Source organism: Beta vulgaris, chromosome 4, assembly GCF_026745355.1.
Source record: "Beta vulgaris subsp. vulgaris cultivar EL10 chromosome 4, EL10.2, whole genome shotgun sequence".
In the NCBI taxonomy this organism is placed as follows: domain Eukaryota; kingdom Viridiplantae; phylum Streptophyta; class Magnoliopsida; order Caryophyllales; family Amaranthaceae; genus Beta; species Beta vulgaris.
The window spans coordinates 52,440,408-52,463,415 of NC_079205.1; the positions used below are offsets into that span (position 1 = coordinate 52,440,408).

The window sequence follows — 23,008 nt, forward strand, 5'->3', positions numbered from 1 at the left end:
GGAATTGGAGTGAAGAAATAGAATGTTTTTATCTGTGTAGATTGAGAATTTGAGATCATCAAACTGCTTTCTCTCTAGAATCCCATTATGTTTGGGACACTAGTGGCTAAAAGTTTACAACTATATGGCTCCACAGGTATATCCACCAAATTTCGGGTTGCATTTGGTCTCGTCTTTCTTCAGCCAGCTACCTTTGAAGCCACAGCTTTGGGTTGCTCGTTCGACTCTCTCGCTCCCACCACCTGCCTTCTCCAACTGTAGACAATATTGATCGAACAACTCCAGTGTGACGTGAAGCCTGTAGTCAAGGCTGCGTAGTAGCTTCATCTCTAGCTTGTTCATCTCTGCTATGCTCACACCTCCAACTTTCGCAAAGTATGCATTGTTGTATGAACTGTATTAAGGTAAATGTGTCATTCAAATTTGATTTATTGATGAATAATCTCAAGCTTGAAGGTAAAGTTCCTGTTTTTAGTCCCATTTCATGATTTTAAAGTTGATCAATTTAACAAGTACAAAAAATTAAAGTGTGCTCTATTAGGCCCTGAAGGAGGGGAGTGAAGAATGATGATTTGGACCTGAAAAAAAGGTGCACAAGTTAACTAGTAAATCAGGTAATATGTCACTCCGGACCAATATGGAAAGGATACTCATAAACTTGGAATCACTAAGAGATAAATTAAACCTTGGATCTTAAACTTCGGATCCGTGACGCCAATTCCCCCATTTTCTTTCCCTAGTCAGATATTCATGCACCTAGGCTCCGTTTGGTAGGGCGTAAAACACATTTTCAGTATAAAATAATTTTCATGGAAAACAAATGGAAAACACAATTTCAAAAATTAGTTTTCCGATGTTTGGTTTCATGGAAGAAAAGGATGAAATGAAAGAGAAAGTAAAGAGACAGTGAGAGGAGTGTAAAAGAGAAATAAGGAAAACAATTTTTCCTTCATTTCGAAAGAAAAATGGTTTTCCATCATTGAGAAAGTAATTTTACGCCGAGGTAAATTGGTTTTACACTCTTTTGTCAACCAAACAATTTAAAACTGAAAATAGAGGAAAACAATATTTCGGAAATACGTTTTACGTCCTACCAAATGGAGCCGTAAAAACAAAGTAAAAAGTTTCAAGACTGATGTATTGTACTATCAATTGTAAAATTTGAGGTTCATGGATCTTTTGGGATCATTAAAGTTTCGTACCTTCATTATGCTTCACCTATTACAACTTACAAGTGATGATGAAGGGCCAGTTAGGCCATGTCTTATGTATATACACATATATAGTACACACAACACACTCATATATATCAATTAAGCATTCCAATTTGACCAGTAAACATCATTAATTATAACGTTGATCAGGAAGTAAAAATCATTAAAATTAGCAAAAAATAGTGTTTTTTTGGTGAATGCAAAAAAAATACTTTCTAAGTATCATGAACAGCTAACCAAAGGATATGAGCTAACTCAAGTGGGTAGAGCGCTCCCCCTTGGTCCTTGAGGTCAGGGGTTCGATCCTTACCCCCAGCGTTATGCTGGGGTATGTGCTAGTAGCCGTGTAGGAATTAAACCTTGGGCTAACTTAATTTCCTAATGATAATAAAAAAATGAACAGCTAATAACCAATTAGCATAAATTAATCTTAATCAACAGAAAAAAAAAACCACTTTTATTAATTCAACACAAGAACAAGTTCAATTCCGTCAAATAATACTACTCTCTCCCCGTTCTCTTTTACTGTTCCTAGTTTGACTTTCCTGTCTTCGAAAGTGATTCCGACAAAGAAAGGGATTAGAGAGTATACTGTTTCTCAAGCCATGATGAATGCAAACAAAAAAACAATATCATAATTCATGCAATACTGGTAGTAGATATACTTACACGTCTTCAATAAACTTGGTAGCCACAAGAACACAAGCAATGAGAAGGCGATGAACATTGAGCGAAGTAAGGTAACATTTTGTAGCTTGAATGAATTTATCCATATAAATATAGGCTACAACAAAGCAAGAAGGGCTGCATTTTGAGTACTTAAATACGCGCTCAATATACTGGCGTATGCTCAACGTAGGAGCTTTGATACCATGGTAGATAGTAACATTATCTTTACTTCTTGATGATCTCTTTAATAGTTTCCCATTTTTTTGAATGGTTTTTTCAAGAATAGAAGCTATGAATGAGATAACTTGAGGAGGTTTTTCAGGTTCATCTTCTTTAATTGGTGATTTATCTAATCCTAGAGTAGTGTAAAGCTCTAAATTTGTGGTTTTGGTGTTGAAAGTACCCATAAAAAAAAATCAAAATTTGAAAGAATGTTGAGGTACCCAAAAAAAAGAAAAGAAAAAGGGTAATTTTGATTCTTGAAGTAATTCAAAAGGTATGGATTTGATTCTATTTCAAAAATTGAAATTTCATCATCCTTATCTCTCTTTTTTTTTTCTTTGAACTTTATGCTTTCCTTAAAGATAAAAGGGAGAATATAATGGAATAATGACAAATGATTATTCCTCCTTTTATTGGACATATCTTGGTCATGACAAACGAATTAACTCTAGAAAAAATTGCTTTTGGGTTCTTTTTATCTATTCTTATTGGAGTAATTGAGAAGGCCGAAAAAGGGTAAGGGAAAAGTGTTAGGTGAAAATAATTGTGCCATTGATGGGAAATTACTACCTACATTTTTTTTTTGAAATTAATGGGAAATTTTGCTATGAACCAAATTATTAACAAATATAATCCAAATTAAGAAAATAGTTGGTATATTCCTGAAATATTTCGTTGTCCATGTTCCTCTTATTTTGCAAAAAATTGATGATAGTTGACAATGTGAGGAACAATTTTCTTAGTTTAGATTATATTTCACACAACACTTGTGATGTGAATTACTATTTCTAGCCAATTTCCTAATTATAGAAATATAACTAGTATTTGCGCCCGGGCATTGCTCCGGGTTTGTACTATTTTACAAATTTGATATGTATTTTTTCTCATTCCCATTAAAATATATCAAGGAAAACTCAACATTTAAAAGGTATAAATATAATAATGTGGACACTCAAAACATAATTAAAAGTTGGTTGAGATGGTAATTGTATCATATATAATTGAAAGAGGTCATGGGTTCAAATCTTGTTGCAAGCTAATTTTACTTTTGTTATTGACATGACTTATCACTTGTGTACACATTGAACAATTCTAGTGGAGTAATAGATGTGACACGTGGCGTGTATACATTGCGTGAAGGTGCTATATGGCGTGTATTTGTCACACACGCCTTTTAATATATTTGTATATATATAGATGTGTACTATGCATGTTTCAAGATATAGTCTATCGGTGATAAGGTAATAATCTATTCATATTGTCTAGGCATTATAGCTCGATTACTAATAATTCATTTTATGTTAGTAAAATTTACCAAAAACTACCTTATAAATATAAGTTTTTTGTGAAAAATTACCTAATAGAAATGTAGTAAGAAAATGCCATTTGAAATAAAAATGTTCTTAAAGCTACCTTTTGGTTGAATTCCGGCCGTTGACTATATTCTTTTGGTATTAAACTTTTCTTTTAGTGCTTTTGTTCCCGTCCATTTTCACATTGAATTTGCCAAACAAGCAAATGTTAACACCAAATTTCAAAAAAAGAATGAGATATTGGATCAAAGTTGAAGGAAAAGGAAGGGAAAAAGCCACAAAAGAAAAACGTTTAAGACTAATAAAAGTGGTCAACTGTTAAAATCCGAGTAAATGTAATTTCCTACAACACTTTTGCTCTAAAAGATAGTTTGTCACAACATTCTAATAAGATAATTTCTGACAAATAAGTGCTTTCACGAGGCACTTTTCTACAAAATTTCCTTTGTATCACAATCTTTACACATGTACATGCAAGTCTAGTCAGGCCTCTATATCAGGTATTCAGGTGCAACCCCAGCCTAGTTAAGCTACTCCTCCCACCTCCATTTTACATCCGAACTTGGTTATTCCCCTAGGGAGATGGAAACAAGTATGGGTAGAGCAAAGACAATTTGAAAAATTACTAAGAGAACATGTTTCAAACTGCAGTTTTACTTGATAAGTTAAATAGGATTGTGTCTGATGGAGCTGTGGACAACTCCTGCCTCCTTGTGGTCTAGATTTTATCCTCCGGCTTACTTGAGGGGTTACCCTTTGTAAGTAAAGGAAGGTCTCTTCTATTCAATTTATTTTATCTTATAAAATCTTATCTGATTTGATCTTATCTTATTTTTCAAGAGCGCGTCTTGTGTGTGGCCGGCCACACGCGAAATTACAGGTGTGGCCACGCGCGCGTGGCCGCGCGCGAGTCGCGACACACTATCAGTCCGTCAGCTCATTTTCAAATGGTCATATCTCACTCGTTTCTCATCGGAATCGAGCTTTTGACCAGGCGTTGGAAAACTATCGAGTCAAATTTCATCTCCAACTTAAATCTTCCCAAAATATTAAGTGTACATGAGATATGACCTTTTGAAGTTAATATATGCACAAACACCTATAAACAAATAGAGTTACTCTTATGAATAGAAGGAGTTACTCTTATGACCAAATGAATTACTTGTATGAGTACGTGGTTACTTTTAACAATAAGATGGTGTCAATTGGGGTTACTCATCCATCTTCCTCACAATTATTCACAAAAGTAACCCCATTTTATTATATGAGTAGCTCCATTTTTATCATTTAAGTAACCCAATTACTTCCTACTAGTAATGTCATTTAATCTATGAGTAACCCCATTTAATTTTATGAGTAATCCAACTAATTCATATTAGTAACCTCATTTATTTGTACAAGTAACTTCAATAAATCATACAAGTAACCTCATTTAATCATACGAGTAACCCTAAAGGTTCACAAAAGTAACGACATTTGCTTATAAGAGCAACCACAATTCTTTATAGGAGTGATACCTTTTATTGTTGAAAGTAACCACATAATCATACAAGTAACTCTATTTGGTCATAAGATTCACTTCATCTGTTCATAAACGTAACTCCATTTGTTTGTAAGTGTTTGTGCATAAGAGTTAACTTCAAAAGGTTATATCTCTTGCAAGGATGAGATAATTAGGGATCCCTCTTGCAAGGAGCGAAAGTTGATCCGAATACCACTTGAATCGGAGATGATGTTAATATCACTAAGCTATTATCCGCTGCATCATAGTACTAATGTACTATAGTTGATAATTTGTTTTAGTTTATCGTCCTTGTGGTCTTTTCCTAGGCTGTAATCCCGATTTTTATTAATGCAAATTTCTCCGATGTCAAAATAAAAAAGTATGATTTTTACATTACAAGCACCTTCATGCATAATGTATAGACGTTCTAGTTCAACAATGACAAAGAAACAATTTCCTAAGATTGATAATTATAGAAACAATTATATACTCCAACTCTTTATGACAAAATTCAGAGATAGACGCCTATAAATTGCCAAAATTATAAATTGCAACATAAATTCCCCTAAAATCTGTAGAGCCAAAATTATGATCAGTATACACAGGCAGTCAAGTGACCAGTAACCAACTCTCAGCACTGCCACATTGCCATCACCAATATCTTCATATACTTAAAAGGTATGAGATACACATGTACCTGCTTTGCAAGCCTCAATCTAGTCATCACTATCTTTGAACTTCAAGATGATTGATGGTATGGAGATCAACTCAATAAGGATCAGCAAACCTAATGGAGCAATCATGAATCAAGGTGGAGTATAACGATGCACTGATGTTGCACTGTCACCTTCCTTTGAGATGATAATATGCAGCATTGCTTTTTCTCAACGGCAACCACCACAAAATTTTCACATATTGGCTCCATTGTTTCTCATCTGAGTGTCGAGAGTCTCTTTCGTTTCTTCTGACCCCGTTGTCCAGTAACATTACTCTTTGTATTAGCAGAGCTGGATACAGGAGCTGAGGTTGCTAATGGTCTCTGAGCAGTTGTTCTAGCTTTTTTGGATATCCATTTTAAGGGCAGACTCTTCACAAGAGTGCCAATATTGTTTGCACTAGTAAGTTCAACTAGACTCTGTACTTGATTTAGCATTTGATGAGTCCACGCCATCGCCTTGTCCAATTCAATTGAATCATCCATGGGCTTCCTCAATAAACTTGTCAATAGCTCTCTAAATGAATGGAAGGACATGGAAGCCGAGCCCTGCCGAGTTTCATACATCATATTGACTTTTATAACATGTTTGCAAAGGTTACCCTGCAAAGCCCAGGCACAATTACAGAAAGCAAATTCTGATCCAGGATTCCAGACTATATGCGATACAGTATTGTCCTTCTGACTTTGGATCTCTGCAAAAAAGTCATGATTTTCATGAAAGTAAACAGCTGTATCAGAGATTTGCAGTGCACGGTGCCATGAAGTTGAAGCTAGGTACATTTCCTTCACATCTTTAAAAGTATCATGTTCATCAGAATATCGGTCCAACCAGTAACTAGAGTGCAGCTCAGCGGTCAATTTGTGCACTAACCAATCAACTCTTTGAAATGCACCAAGGTGTGAATCATCAAAAACTTTGGTTTTCAATTTGATATGGTAGGCTTCAATAGCACCAGCAGCTTCCTGGCTTGCAAGTGGGACAGTCCGCATTATTGACAGCCACATCTCTAACAAAAGCAAGAACCCTAGATTAAGCTCAATAAAGTAGTTACAATTTTCATATTTATAATTAGAAAAATAAAAGCAGATCTAACCAATCTTAGGCAACCAGCAATCTTTGAAATACTGCATAAATGCAGTTTGATCACTGAAATCTTGCATGAACTTTTCAATAGCAACTGCAGAATCCAATCCCTTCCATATGCTGCTCACGACATCACCTAGATGTTTAAAAATCTTCCTTTGAACTTCAAGTTCACTGCATTTTTTCACTATATTTCTAAGCCATGCCCTACGTACACGCCAAAGGGAAAACAACACAGGACAGCAGAACATATCCCTGCACTCGAATTAAGCAGTAGATTAATAAACAGTATAGATTTTTTTGCAAACAGATGTATAGTATGACTGTATGAGTAGCCTGCCTTATAGGCTCCAATTCTGCCGCTGCATCATCTATCACATAACCACTGACCTTCCATCCAGTATCTACAGCACGTATTCGATCAACTAGTGCTTTCATCCACTTTGAAGTATCTGGCTTAGCAAAGCTACGAGTAATAATCCATGCCACAGGGAGCGCATGCTGTCTTGAATCAAACACAAGAAGCGTGCACAAAGGGTACTGCATACAAGCAATAGCATAGATAAGTACCATGATAAAAACCAGTTATTTATGGAAACAGTACTTAGATATGCAAAAAAAAAATCGATGGGGCTCAAGATAACGATTCAACAACAGCAAATATATATATTCTTACTCTAAGCTTCTTTAACCCAAAGGTTGAATCTGCTGCAATGATGCTGCGATGCCCAAATCGTATCATCTGTTGCACCTGCCACTCAGTTTGAATTCCCAAAATTAATGGATCGCCGTCAGATGAATCCTGATAGAAGAAAACAGACTTTTTATTTCGCTCAACCCACAGCCGGACACTAGCTTGGTCATCCAGGTCTAATTCGTGAGTGGATCTTTTGATAACCATTCCCAGCTTTTGAACATATTGAGAGGCCATCTTGCTAAGTTTTGCATCTGCATTACAGTAACGTTGAATCCCTTCAAGGTGTTTCTGCACTACATTCTCTTCAGGAATGCCAAGGTAAATCATCGACATTGCTTGCTGCTGCATCTCAGTGCCAACGTATGGAATTTTCTTAGCACCAGGGCCTATGGCATCTCTATCAAGAGCACCATGGCAGGGAAAACCAGACTTGTTCACATGACGCCTCTCATTATAAATGATGAGTGCAAGTGTTGGGCATGCATACAGGCGTTTCACTACAAAATGACATGTACAACCTCTCATAGACTGTGGTCTGGCAGCACGATTACGGGTATTTAGACGATATCGCCGACTGGGTAATATGTCACCACCCTCTCCATAATTTTCAGGACCAAATGAACACCAATATCTGCAGTTTAGGGGGGAGAAAAATATCATCAGTTTTATAAAATCATAATTTTCAGGACCAAATGAACACCAATATCTCCATAACGAGTACTTACAGTTTATATTCCAAATAATCATCACTTTTATACTCCTTTAAGCTTCCTCTCCTTCGTTTCCGTCCTCTCTCAATATGAAATCGAGTTGGGAACTCCACATTAGAACACTCTCCAATGATAAAATCATCAACTCGATCATAAGGAATTTTAGCTACATCATCATGGTGCTCAGCAGTACCAAACTTGGTCCACTTGAGGTCAGCAGATGAAAATTCCGCTTCCGGTGGATCTTGCAATGATAGATCATCAATGGATTCAACAATTTCCATTTTCTATTAGCTGCCAACGCTAATAAAGTATATTCTTTGAAAGATCAAAGCTTAGCACCAACTTCTGCAACATCCATCAGAAATCGTTGATGCAAACAAAATTTTGAAAGGTAAAAAAAAGTAGGGAGGAGCACAGAGGCTCATATAGTCATATTGCGGTGGAGCTAAGCATGGTACATTATAATATTATATCAAGCTAGTAGTTAAAGCCTCTAATTGGGAAATTATACATATAACTCCAAACTTACAAATAAAAAGAATGACTAAGTTTAGCATGATGCAGATGTAACTTGAGACTATCAGTAAACACACTCAAAAATAGAGAGGAACATACGATATATTCTCCACATTGCTCAATTGGAGGTTATCACAATTTAGTCTGAAAATATTATAGATAATAATTTCACATCTATGGAAAAAGGTCAACTTTCAAGAGTGTGCAGCTGAACAAGAGTTACATCACGGTCTCATTTCATCTAAATAAGAATTAGTTCCTATACGAAGTTCCAGTTTCTAGGAATTGATTTTCTGAGCCAGGGCAAGAGGGGCGGCCGCCCTGGGCCCGGGGATGATAGGTCATTCATTACTGATTTCCAGCCACAACACTTGAAAAATTAATCTCATGAAATTAAACAAGAACAAGTGTACACAAATGTGCCCATCTACACATTGTAACATAAATTTTCTTATCATTTACTTCCATGAAACAAAGATGAGATAAGAAGTTAAACCAGAAACTCGAGTCATAAGTTTATAACATGTAAATTATCACTAAAAACATGAGATAGCATGTATGAGAAAGAAAAAATAAGTTGAATTCATGAAACAAATAGCATAAAACCAATCGCATGAATAATCACATGAAGTAGATCTCAAAAATCGCAATTCCACACCAAAATCCGCAACAAAACAAGTAGATTCATCTAAGGAACAAAACAACAACCTGGAACGAGCTTCTGCAATTCGAGCTTTGCGTACCACATATGAGAGGTTCCAGATTCCAGAGGTTCTAAAGGAATTCAATTTGCTTATGAGTTGGGCACCGGCACCGTGAGCGTTTTTGGAGTGTTACTCGCATAGTCGCATATAGATTATAGGCTATATACCTATGTAGTTTAAGACTATTGCTCCGTTTGGTAGGGCGTAAAACGTTTTTTCGAAAAACGGTTTTTCTTCCTTTTTAGTTTTACATTGTTTGGTTGGCAAAAGAGTGTAAAACCGTTTTCCGCTGGGGTAAAATTACTGTCCCAATGATGGAAAACCATTTTCCTTTCAAAATGAAGGAAAAACTGTTTTCCTTATCTCTCTTGTACACTTTTCTCACTACCTCCTTACTTTCCCTTTCGTTTTCCTTTCATTTCATCATTTTCTTTACATGAAACCAAACAACGGAAAACTAATTTTGGAATTGTGTTTTCCATTGTAAATTGTTTTCCATGAAAATCATTTTACACTGAAAATGTTTTACACCCTACCAAACGGAGCCTATATGCGAGTAAGGAACAGAAAAGGTAAAGTACTAAATACCGTATAAAAATACAATGTATTTAGGGCGTTAGTAAAAAAATTTAGGGCGTCAAATAGCAAAACTCATTTTTTTTATGCACAACACCCGAAAATGTAACATAAATTGACGAGTTTATCTCTATTATATAAGCAAAGTGATGAGCTACGGTGTCGTCTTGTAAAATTATTGTTCTACCCTTTACTTATTAAAAAATGCTAACTATAAAATATTCAATTCTTTCTTGATCTATATTTATGTGTAATAACTAATAAGGAAACTTAAGATTGTTTAATTTATAATAAGATATAATGTACACATAAAATATTTTCCAAAATAATATGCTTAAAAGAGATATTTTTGATTGAAAATGAAACTAATCTAACTAAAGCAATTTCAAACAATTAAAAAGTAAGAACTTATACATTAACATAAATATGCATATGAGACTAGTAATAGCGTATTGTACATCGATGATCTGTTAGAATTCTAAATATTATCATTAAATAGGATTATTATTCCTAGCCTGTTCTCTCATCTTATTTTCAATTCAGTTACAATCAGTTGGATTCATGCTCCGTTTGGTAGGTGTGTAAAATATTTTCCATGAAAATTAGTTTTCCTTTTCCTCTCATTTTCCGTTATTTGCTATGCTAAGGGGTGTAATTCCTGTAGGTGGTTATCTAATCCTTGAGGTTTTTTTTGAAGAACAGTGAAGGAAAACCCATTGTGACGGGCTCCATGAGTTGGTTTGTTACTAAGTTTGGTGAATCTGACGGGGCGTTTGGTATGAGGGATTGGGAGTTTGGGGATTAGAGGATGGGATTGGGAATGGGAGTTAGAAGGTGGGAATTCATTAAATATATCCCAATCCCTTGTTTGGTATGTTAGTGGGATTATGTTGGGAATATTATTATCCCATGTTTGGTATGAGGTACTTAAGTAGGGAATATATTGCTAAATTACAAATTTACCCATTTTAATGAAGGATAGTAAAAGAAGAGCAAACAATATTATTGGTGAAGTATATTTTAATGAAAGGCAAATTCGTCTTTTAACATAACTAGAAATAATCCCCATCCTTAATACCTGCCCCCTCCCATGTCTTATTTTGGTGGGATAAGAGGGGTTTAATCCCATTCCCCTTCACATGAGAATTTAGATATCCCCTCAAACAAACATGGGATATCTACCCATGGGGATAAAATATCCCATTCCCACCCCGTAATTCCCCTAAACAAACACCCCCTGAGGGTATTATAGAAGGACATCCCAATGATTCCCATTTGCTCCAGGTGAAGGTCAATGTTAGAGTCAAAAAGAGAGGCAATATAAATCAGATTGATGCATAAAAGGATAATTTTGGTTCTAGAAATAGTTTTATGACTTTTATCTTATTTTTACCTTACTTATCTAATCTTAGGCGGATATATGGAGTTGGTAGATGCAATCCTTAGGTGCGTATGCCTTTTAACATTGATGATAGTTATTAATTTGCAAACTTCTAAATTTTTGTCAATTTATTTTATCTGATTCTATTTTCCTCTACTATTCTTATTAGTTTTTGTTTAGACTAGTGATAATACCTCCATACTCAAATATGTTATTTAAGTCTTCCTTATGTTGCAGATGTTATCAGTTACTAATAAAAAATAATAATATGATGGTTTGGAGATCGTGTTGGGTATATGGCATGATATGAAGCTCATGGAGGTGTATGTGTGTGGAGATGCGGTTGCGTAGAAGAAAAATGTCATTTGGGACATAAGGCTGACTTTGAACGCACATATCTTTCAATCTATATATGATTTTGAGGTGATTCAAATTGGAGGTGATAGCTTGTTCCGAGAGCTTTTCAATGATAGGTCATATGTCCAATTCCGGTGAGAAACGAGGAAGTTATGACTGATTTACGCAGAACTGGCAAAACTGCGAGAGCTGACCGCGACTCGCGGCCAGAACCGCGACTCGCGGCCAGAACCGCGACTCGCGGCCAGAACCGCGACTCGCGTCAGGCACCGCAACTCGCGGCCAGTTCCGCGACTCGCGGTTTTGCGGGGAAAAGTGCGACGCATTATTTTTCCGGTTTTTCATAATGAGGGTATAAATAGGTGCCCTAATTACGATTAATGGATTATTCATCATTATTCACAGATTAGAGAGAGAAAAAGCTATAGAGAGAGTTCTTGAGCGCTTTTTTGTAATCTTTCTTGAATATTCATCGATTCCTAGTGCAGATTCGTGGTTTCTCTCCCAGTTCTTGGGTTTCCACGTAAAATTTCTGGTGTGTTCTTTCCTGCTTTATTATTTGATATTCTATTATTGTTTGCAATTATTTCTAGATTGATAGTAAATAGAACTTACAATTGGTATCAGAGCTAGGTTTGATTATTGTCTAGATCTAGAATAATTAACAATGGAGGATTCAAAATTAGAATTGAGAAGTTTGATGGGACAGATTTTGGATATTGGAAGATGCAAATAGAACCACTAAATTAAATTACAAAATAAGGAACTTAATTTACTTACCTATGGATTTATGGAAGTTAGATTTTTAATGATATACTTTCTTCTCTCTCTAGCTAAAGTGAAACCATCCTGCAAAATGTATATAATATCTTCATCTTCTTTGTCTAGCAGCAAAGCAAGTGGCTTTATATACTGGAATTAAGCTCTCCCATTAAACAAACATCCTTATCTCCTTATTAGGGACATTTTCTGAAACTAGAGAGTTAGAATGAAGTAATTTAATTTAGTGGTTCTTTAAATTATGGATAACAATAGTAATTAAAGAGCATTACTGGAGTTTTTTCATTTCCCCAAACAATATACACACAACCTCTAGTTGAATCATTCAAAGGGAGTTATTTTTGGACACTGAGATGAAAGCAATTAATATTTGGTAAATGTGCAGGACTAACATGAAATTGAAGAGCGGAGTTTTCAAAAGTTTACTTAAAAATTGGAAACTAGTTGAATCATTTGCAGTTTTTTTTTCCCCCTCCATTTTGGGGCCCCAGAAAACAAGAGGCCCTGTTCTGTAGAACAGGTTGAACACCTCATTAGCCGGGCTTGCTTTCACGTGAATGTGCATGAGTATCTTGAAAGGCAACATCTCTTTCAATTAAGTTTTTTTCCATACCTAAGACTCGAATCCGAGACCTTGATTAAGAAACGATTCACCATTAACCACTCACACCAACCCCAATTGATAAACAAATCTACTATTGAAGACACTGGAAATGACTCAAAACTCATAAGTCATTCATTATAAATTAGATTTTGCATATAGAACATCTAGTTATAATTAAAGTAACACCGAAAATTTTAAAGATGATGATAAACTGATTTAACGTAACCTGTTCATTCATTAATTATTAAAACAACAAGAATTTCATGTCATTTAGCGATTTTTTTAAAGTGAAAGTTGCATGAACGTTTTATTACAAAAAGAATAGTGTGTTGATTTTTTTTTTAATAAAAAAACTCGATAAAATATACAATATATTCTTTAAGTGAAAGTCACATGAGTATTTATTTGGTTTTGAGTCTTCATTCATTATCTTCATTTATTTTGTTGAGATTTAATTCATCTTCCTTCCATCTTCAAATATATATATTTGATTTTCTCCTAGCTAATATACTTTGTATTTTTTTTCTCCAATTGTAAATGTTTAATTGACGCTAGCTAGTTATTGATCGTTATGATTTACATGAAAGGCCATATGTAGCCAAGTCGGAGAATTAATTATTTTTTAAACTTTTTTTTTGTTTATTTATCTTAAAGCTCAATAACTCTTTGAAAAAAAAACATTACTTCAAATTTCCAGTCTTTATTTCTTCAGTGTTCGACTTTATGGATGTTTTAGTGGCTAGTATAAGCACTTGGAAGAGAATTTTTTAGATATGGTCTTTTACAACATAAATTCTAACAAAATACCTACAAACGGGATTGGATTTGAGAATTCAAGCCTAGATTCGACATGAGAATTTAAGCATGGATCGGTCTTGATTGGAATTGTTTCGTTCTGATTCTCAGCCCACCAACAATAAAATTTTTGGTGTTCTAATACGATGATTTGGGTTCAGTGTGGTTCAATTTTAGACTTGTGAATACCCCTAATTGCTTGATAATTGTAAGTCAGTTTTAAAAATGAAGAAAATTAATAGAATCTTTGAAAAGTGTAATGCAAGGCTTGTGATTGAAGGCTTTAAACAAGTTTTTGGCATCATTTATTTTGATACATATGCTAATCACCATTATTGATTGCTCTTGTATGTTTGTGACGATTAGTCATCTTGTGATTTACATTTTAGGATTCACTATCTTCACCTTTAGGTTGAGCATGTTTAATTAATTAAGGTTGATGAGGTTCAATCAAGTGCAAAGATAATGTTAAATAACCAAAGGCTAATTGGATTTCATATGTTCAGTTGAGATGAGTTTAGTTGAAGAGCACACACTCTTAAATATAAAAGTAGTAAATTGAAGGAGGGGTGTTTATAAAACAACCGAAGATATTATTATAAGAGGACAAAAAAGATGATGTTCAATTCAATATTTGTATGTGCGTAATGAAGAATCAAAGCAACAACATCAAATCTTTGTTAGTTCTTGTATCTCTATGAGTCCGAGTGTTGGGTGAGATAAGAGGCGGTATCAAGTTTGATTAGAACTAACTTAAATCTGTTGTGGTTCGTTATTTTGGTTTTAGGATTGTAGGGTTGGATCTTCGGATCCAAAAGCTGGGTGAATTAATTAATTAATATAATTTGCCCCAAGTTCATGTGATGATGTTTGGAGTCATCACACTTAAAAATACATCTTGTGGGAGACCCTCCAATTTGATTTGGGACAAGTTCCAACCTCCATGCATTTCAAGTTTCAGCCTTACAAGACAAAAATTTGGAAACGTTCGCAGCAAGGTCAGAAGTCACCAAAGGATGTGACTTCTTGGTTAGTTCAATCAATAAAACCACATGATTACATTTATGCTCAAAGACCTTGGAATTTACTATCTTGTGAACATAGGATTCTACAAGATGAAATGTGGTTAGATGGGTTTAACATCTCGATAGGCTCCCTCTCTTTATATCAAGTCTTTTTTCTCCAAGACAAATAACCAAAACCCACCACAAATCGCCCAAGCTAAGGTTCATTTGGACAAGATCAACAAGCTAAGTTGGTTTTATTAGTAGCATATATATTTAAGAGCCAGTGAAGCTCTCCTTAGTGTTTGTTGGTGCTCTGTTTCATGTTAAGTTGTGATAGTGTTAGGTTGTAATATAATTTCATTTCTTAATTAATGCAAATTTTTGCGATGTCAATAAAAAACTTTGTTGATGTAATTGTCTCTGAGTAATGACTATAGGTAAACTAGTTGGAACAATTTGCGCATAAAAAAATTAATGACAACAATAAAGGAATGATAATTTGTCTATATGTTAATGACTTACTTATATTTGAACTGATTTGAAGAAAGTTTGATAAACTTAATTATGAAATTACTTGGATAAGTTGAAATTATTTTTGTATAGAGTCATATAAACTTTAAGTGCGTGGAACTTTTAAATTCAAGTTTGAGTAAATTTCTCATTTATTTATTTTAATGAAAACTAAGAGGGAATTCTTAATTATACAATAAACGGTTTTTTTACCAGGCCGGTATCCCTGAGGTTTCACGAAATGCACCAGGTATCCGCTCGTTGTTTCGAAAACGCACCAAATTCCCTTGTAATTTGCATAAAATGCACCAAGTACCCTTACTGACTAACAATATTAAGTTTTCGTTAGCTTTTAGGGTTAATTAACCCCTCTAATCCTAATGAAACCCTAATTAACCCTAATTAACTAACTAAACTCTAACTTCTAACCCTACCCTAAAACTAACCCCTAACTTCAAACCCTAACCTAACCTTAACTCCCTAACTTCAAACCCTAACCCCACTACCACCTCCCTTCCCCAACCCCCACCCCTACAACATCTCACCACCCTACCCCACTCCCGCAACCCCCCATTGATTTCCCCACGCCACCCCCGCAACAGCCCCCACCCTCGTTTCCCACCCCCCGCAGCAACCCACGACCCCCACCCCACCCCACAGCCCCTCCCCCGTCGATTTCCCCACCCTACCCCCGTAGCAGCCCCACCCCGTTCCTCCACCCCTCGCAGCAGCCCCCACCCCAGTTCCCCCATCCCGTCGAATTCCCCCCCCCCACCCTCGTCGATCTCTGTCGAATTCCCCACCCTGTCGATTTCAACCAACGACCCCCAATCACTTTTTCTTTCTCTTTAATTGTTGCGGGTCTGATGGTGTATTTTTTATGGGGATGGGGGAATACAGAGTTGGAGGAGGTGGGGGCGACTGCGGGGGTGGGGTGGGGGAGGAGGGGATGCGGCGGGGGTGGGGGAGGAGAGGGCTGTTAATTGGGGACTAGGATGATGGGGGTGGGTGAGGAGGGGATGCGGCGGGGGTGGGGGAGGAGGGGGCTGCTAGGGACTGGGGTTGTGGGGGACGAGGGGGGCTGCTGCGGGGGGTAGGGCAGGAGGGGATGAATGTTGGGGTGGGGGAGGAGGGCTGGGTGGTAGGGTGGTCGGGGAGGGTTAAGGGGTTAATATTACAGTTAGGGTTTAGGGTTAGAGTTTAGGCCGGGTTAGGGTTTAGGATTAGGGGTTAATAATGACAAAATGATAAATAAAGTTAACGGAAACTTAACGCTGTTAGTCAGTAAGGGTACTTGGTGCATTTTATGCAAATCACAAGGGTATTTATTTGGTGCATTTCCGAAATAACGAGGGTACCTGGTGTATTTCGTGAAACCTCAGGGGTACCTTGTGAAAAAATCGTACAATAAATTTCTGCTAATTTCAACTAAACATAAGCTACATCATAATTCATCTTTATTCTATGTGTCAATAGGGGTAGGACACCAAAAAAAAGAAAAAAAAAAGAAGAAGTAACTACTTACTTTAATTAGAAAATAAAAAAGTAAAAATAGAAAAAGGAGCTACCTATTACTTAAAAAAGTAAAAAAAGATAATAAAAAAGCATTACAAAAAAAGTCAACAATTCAAAAATTCCTAATTTATTATACTACCCCCGTTTCTTATTATTTGCAACAATTTGACATAAAATAGAGAGGGAAAATGCCTAATCGTTGCATAAATAATCTAATGTCAAATTAAAAGGGAAATAAATAAATATAATTTTGTTCCTTCCTTTATAAAACATTGCTAATAACTTTTGCTAATTCATGTTAATCATTTTCCCCTCAAAAAAAAAAAAAAAAATTCATGTTAATCATTACTTCCGCAAATATTATTAAAACGCGGTTTTTTTGGTATAACCTCTATGTGTGTGGTCAAACCCTTGGAATGTAGACTTAAGATATAGGAATAGAACAAAAATTAATCGATCATATCTTGATTAGGGGGGTTCATATCTCCCTTTCACTAATCAGTTGGAGGTTGTTGTGGATACTTTCAATTAAAAAAATCACCTCAAATAATATATAAATTTTCATTATCTTATTCACCTGCTTTTAGTAAAACTATTTTCAAATAAATAAAAACCTTCAACTACTAGCGTAAACAACGTGCAGCCGTGCACAATGTCACTATACCACGATATATCAAGCCATAAACTTGCATACACCATTCTACTCCTCTGATGTTTATTAGTTTATCCATGTTTCTTTTTGAGATACTCATTACTCCCTCTGTTTTTTTTTATCTTTCTCACTTAGAATCTTGACACTATTCATGTATAGAGAGAATCTTCTCAAATGTTCTCAATTTATAAGAAAAAACAAAGTCATGTGGGGTCTTGTTTGATTCGTCTCAATTAGTACTTTATTAATATTCAATCGTTATAATTTTTACTAATATATAATGAAAGATATTTAAGTTTTAAAACGTGAATTGGCAAACGTGCAAAGTCAAAGTAGGAATGATAAAAAAAAACAGAGGGAGTATCTCTTATTTGTTTACCTCTTCCTTTTGTTTCTATTTTCGGAATGGAACCACTAATGTTTCATAACATATATATTCAACTTTAATATAAAATAATACCTTTTTTTTTCTATGACCCACAATATTATTTCTTCTAAAATACTGTGTAAAAGAAAGAGGTAAATTAATAAAGACCGAAAGGAGTATACCCTACTATGTTCCTATAAAAGTACATACATTAGAAAAAGAAATAAAAAACACTTGACTACACATATAAGTAGTTAGAAACTAGCTTTCTAGCTAATCCTAAACTATACGTGCCAAAGAGAAATCCATCCATATTTCATCTTGAAATGGCTTTCACCAAGCTAGGTCAACCTACAACTCCTTCCATTAGTACTAGTTCAAAACGAAGATTCATAATTTTATTCCTTCTCTTCATCATCTTCTTCCCTCTCCTCTTCCTCAGTAGCGCATTCTTTCCCAATCCTCAACATCTTGATGATGTTGTTCATCTTCAAACTCATCCCACTTTCTTTAACCCAAACAAAATCAAACCTCCTAGATGGCTTAAGGTCATTCATGAGACCCATTTATGGCCTCATGAAACCCTTAAGATAGGTTTGGTGAACTTCGAGGATCAAGAAGAGTCCCACCTGAAACTAGGTGGGACTGCAGAGTCTGTAATCATAAATTTTGAGTCAGTAGTCTCATCTAATATCACCTGGGAAGATCTCTTCCCAGAGTGGGTAGATGAGACGAAACCTCGAGGTTCGTGCCCAGAGATCCCTATGCCAGAGCCAGGGAAGTACTCTGGGCTAGATGTGGTGGTGGCTCAGTTGCCATGCAAGGAAGTTGAGGAAGAAATAGATATTCATGGGAATGTTAGGAAAGCAGGAATGAGAGATGTGGATAGGTTGCAAATAAGCTTGGCAACTGCTCGTCTTGTTGTAGAGAATGGAATTAGCCAAGAGAATAAGGATGTTTATGCTGTGTTTATTGCAAAATGTGAGCCTATGATGGAGTTATTTAGGTGTGATGATTTGGTATGGCATAAAGGGGATTATTGGGTGTATAAGCCTAATGTAGAAAAGTTAAAGGAGATGATTAGGATGCCTGTGGGAAGTTGTGCCCTTGCTCATCCTTATGTTGGAAATTCAGGTGAGGTTTTATTTAGTATATTTTGCCACTTTCTTGAGTCAGGTGGATTGTTGGTTTTTCATTTTTGGTAGCATGCATGTTTGTTTTTCTTCTTTTTGGTGTGAGATTATACAAGTATGTTTAGTGGTTATAGTTTGGGTGAATAGTTGAATCTTGATGCCTTTAAAACTCTCAGGATTCATGATGATCTGGGTTCCAGTATTACTCCGACACCTTCATTTACATCAAAAACGGGTTGTCGTGTCGTTTCGCCACGACACTTTAGTTGGATACTTCATTTTAAACCAAAAACTTGACTTTTTTTTTTTTACGAAATAGCCGCTTTGGACACTTGGATACCCGTATCCGAGTAGACACTCAATCGGTGTGAGTAACATAGCTAGGTTCCAATTCAAATTTTAAGACGTCATAATTTTTGAGAGAATTTGCCATGACTTTCAATTTTTTTATAGATTGATATTTGAAATTATTTTTGAATAATATTTATCAAACTTTTAACTGAAAATTTTGATAGACAGAAAACTTGAAAACCTAGAGTTCCTTATATATTTCACAAAAGAGGAGTATACCAAATTCTAAAATTAATCTAAGAACATATTGTGTTGATTATCCACAATTTGTCAATATGACTCATCTAATTACCACTCCCTATGGGTTATGGATAGGAAAACAAAATTAATTTTCAAGCCCTCAAGATTGACTTTTAGAGCATCAATGAAGTATTTTGACAATTTTTTTTTTTTTTAAATAATTGAAATATGAATAACTTGTTTTTCATGACACATGACAATTAGTATTTGTCTTTACAATTAGACAAGGACCTAAATATTGTTTATTATATAAGATGCTTTTTTCTTAATACATTATTATAAGTGCATCTAAAAATAAAATTTGTTAGTTCTTGAAGAAAGACTAAGCAAAGTGTTTATAAATTAATTAAGCCATATTATTGGTTTATTCAGTCTCGTTTTGCAAGAGAACGTATTTGTTCACTTCATCGTAGGATCGTTTCCAAATTTGTGAATTATATCCTTCATCCATCGTAGTAATAATTAGTAATGTTGCTAAATGTTCAAGGCTTAGACAAAAACAAATGTCTAGCTATATCAATAATGGAATACACTTTGCCTCAAATCCATGCACTTATCTACATAAAATTAGCTATTAGGTCCGTGTTATGCCCCGAGTAAGAAAAAATTTCAAATTTATCAATTGTATACTTTAAAATGATAACACTAAATACAACTTGGTATAGTGGTTAAAACTTTAGTATATGAACTTGAGGTCATGGATCAAAACCTGTACTATGCATTTCTAATTTTTTTTAATGTACATAGATTACATGAACTGAAACTCTCTAGGAAGAGCGCCACATGACACAATTATTTGTTTAAGAACGCCTTTTAATATATTTATATAGATAATAATTATGAGTCTCAACTATGATTAATTTAATTTAAAAGATCTCAGCTTTTACTTATTATACAATGATCTCAACTATAGATAGTCTCTTCCACTATAAATTTATTATAAATAATATCAAGAAATGTTCAATGTCATAAATTAGCTAGCCGGCCATTATGTTAATTGTAAGATGTGGTTAGGGTTATGTGTGCATGCACGGTTTATGACTAAAAGAACATTTTTGGCTTGAAAGTCATTGTCTGGCTTACTTGTTATATGCTTGCTACAGATTCGACCATACCAAACTCCTATTAAATAAACTAAACATAGTTTACCAAAAGATATGAAAAGACCATATCAATTTGGAGCTATTGTACTTCAACTTTTATTTAAATCATTGGCGTAAGAACTCATAACAATTATATAAAACTCACCTAGAAAAAGTCTCTTAATTATATTCTTCGATCCCACCAACCAAAAATTACAAGATCTAAAATTGATGTAGTTTTTTTTTTTTGGGTTTCTAAACACTTTACTTTATACATGAATGATTTAACAATTTTGGTATTACTAGCTATATCAATATTTTCACCAACTTACTCTTTTTTTTTGGTCCCCATTCGGGGACTCGTGGTAAGATGAATTACCTCTGGGCTGCCCTCGCACAGGGCCACTCACCTAGAGGCCCAACAATCCCCAACCCTCCTCCCCCCTCCCCAACAATATTGAAATTTGCTTCCACCAAGATTCGAACCTTGGTCTCCCATGTGGGATAGATAAGAAGCGATACCATTGGACCCAAGGGTCCTTGGATTTTCACCAACTTACTTATGGTTATGTTAATTAACATGCACAGGTAGTAGACAATTGCAAGCCAACACAAATGAATTACCTCATGAACTTCAACTTTTGACAAGATCACCAAGCACTTATACACGTAAAGAAGCCTATGTAACGGTCCTTCACTCATCCGAAGACTATGTTTGTGGAGCCATAGCTCTAGCACAAAGCATTCTCCAAACTAACACCACCAAGGACCTAATTCTCCTCGCGGACCACACCATTTCCTATCATTCAATCTTAGGCCTTCAAGCCGCGGGTTGGAAGATTAAGCGAATTGATCGAATCAAGAGTCCTAGTGCCAAGATTGATGCCTATAACAAGTGGAATTATAGCAAGCTTAGGATATGGCAATTAACCGAGTATGACAAACTCATGTTTATCGATTCTGATTTCATTGTACTTCACAACATTGATCATTTTTTCGAATTCCCACAACTCTCGGCTGCACCTAATGACAATTGGCTCTTTAACTCCGGAATCATGCTCCTAGAACCATCCGAGTGCTTCTTCGACAATCTTATGAGTAAGCGTTACACCCTTAAGTCCTACAATGGTGGTGATCAAGGGTATTTGAATGAAGTCTTAACATGGTGGCATAGGCTAACACTTAAGATAAACTTCTTGAAGTTTTTTGACAAAGAAGGTGGAGATAGGCTAGTTCCTGAGGATCGATACACGGTCCATTTCCTAGGGACAAAGCCATGGCTATGTTATAGAGATTATGATTGTAATTGGGATAGACAAGATTATCATCTCTTTGCAAGTGATGATGCACATGCAAGGTGGTGGCAAGTGTATGATGCAATGCCTAATAAGTTGCAAAAATATTGTGGGATGACAAGGAGGCAGGATAGAGGTGTTCGCAATAGAAAAGCAAATGCTCAAAAGGCAGATCTTTCTGATGGACATTGGAAGATTGAGCTTAAGGATCCTAGACAATATGATTTAATGGAGTCTCTTTAATTTGAGATGTGGATTATGTTCATGCATATGATCCTCATTTCCCACTTGTTGTTAGTCTTTTTCTTTTTGTGAATTTAGATTTTTATGATGATTTTTTTCTATCACAAATAGTAGTTTATATGCAGCTTAATACACTAGTTAGAAAGAGGAAAAACAATCCACTTTAAGGAGGGAGATGTTAACTACATTGCTTCCTCAGTATTATCTTTAATTTCACTATAAGTTTTAAGAGCACATATTGTAAAAACGCTCTCTTGATTGCAAGAGGGAATACAAAAAGACTTTGTAAAGTGTAAATAGAAATTACAAAGGGTATTGCTATGTGCCATATTATAGTGTCCCCGGCCCCATCTTAATATTACTTTCTTGAGATGAGGTTTCTATGAAGTTGGAACTTTTTTATTTTCTTTTTGATAATTTATGTTCAAAGTTTAGAGAGGTTTTGTTTTGGGGAAGATATATTCCTGAAAAGAGTAGCTTTACCATTTGAGAATGTCTTGGGTATATGTTACACCATAACTAATTTTGTAACATGCATAATGACATAAACTCCAACAAGAATGACTTAAATACAAATAATGACATGACTCTCATGTCATTTTGACATTTATTTCACGTCATTTGAATTCTTTTTGCAAAAGAAGCGGTGATTTATAGGTTGTTACGTTGTGTTACCATTTTTCTTTGTTGTGTTTGTAAATAGTTTTGCCAAACTTAGAAATCATTTTGTTTATGAAGGAACCTCTTTGACCTTTTCTTTTCCATC

The 23,008-nt window shown here is 35.3% G+C and overlaps 3 protein-coding genes across 4 annotated transcripts; 1 reads left to right on the plus strand and 2 right to left on the minus strand.

Moving 5' to 3' along the window:
* Positions 1-10: 10 nt before the first annotated feature.
* LOC104890847 (cyclin-P3-1) lies at positions 11-2,511 on the minus strand. Its single transcript, XM_010676458.4, has 2 exons — positions 1,884-2,511; positions 11-394 (listed from the first exon to the last, which is right to left on the minus strand). The coding sequence occupies exons 1-2, from the start codon at positions 2,288-2,290 to the stop codon at positions 121-123; spliced, it is 681 nt and encodes a 226-aa protein (XP_010674760.1). The 5' UTR covers positions 2,291-2,511; the 3' UTR covers positions 11-120.
* A 2,850-nt stretch (positions 2,512-5,361) lies between these two features.
* Positions 5,362-9,488, minus strand: LOC104890846 (hypothetical protein). Of its 2 annotated transcripts, XM_010676456.4 has the most exons (6): positions 9,359-9,488; positions 8,147-8,479; positions 7,401-8,052; positions 7,065-7,264; positions 6,735-6,979; positions 5,362-6,647 (listed from the first exon to the last, which is right to left on the minus strand). In XM_010676456.4, exons 2-6 carry the CDS (start codon positions 8,413-8,415, stop codon positions 5,854-5,856), a joined length of 2,160 nt encoding a protein of 719 aa, XP_010674758.1. In that variant the 5' UTR covers positions 8,416-8,479; positions 9,359-9,488; the 3' UTR covers positions 5,362-5,853. The 2 variants fall into 2 exon arrangements, with proteins under 2 accessions (XP_010674758.1, XP_057250340.1); XM_057394357.1 differs by having other exon boundaries at positions 8,147-9,488.
* Positions 9,489-18,144: 8,656 nt separating this feature from the next.
* On the plus strand, positions 18,145-22,522 carry LOC104890845 (putative UDP-glucuronate:xylan alpha-glucuronosyltransferase 4). Its single transcript, XM_010676455.4, has 2 exons — positions 18,145-19,032; positions 21,293-22,522. The coding sequence occupies exons 1-2, from the start codon at positions 18,225-18,227 to the stop codon at positions 22,240-22,242; spliced, it is 1,758 nt and encodes a 585-aa protein (XP_010674757.1). The 5' UTR covers positions 18,145-18,224; the 3' UTR covers positions 22,243-22,522.
* The last annotated feature ends 486 nt before the right edge of the window (positions 22,523-23,008 follow it).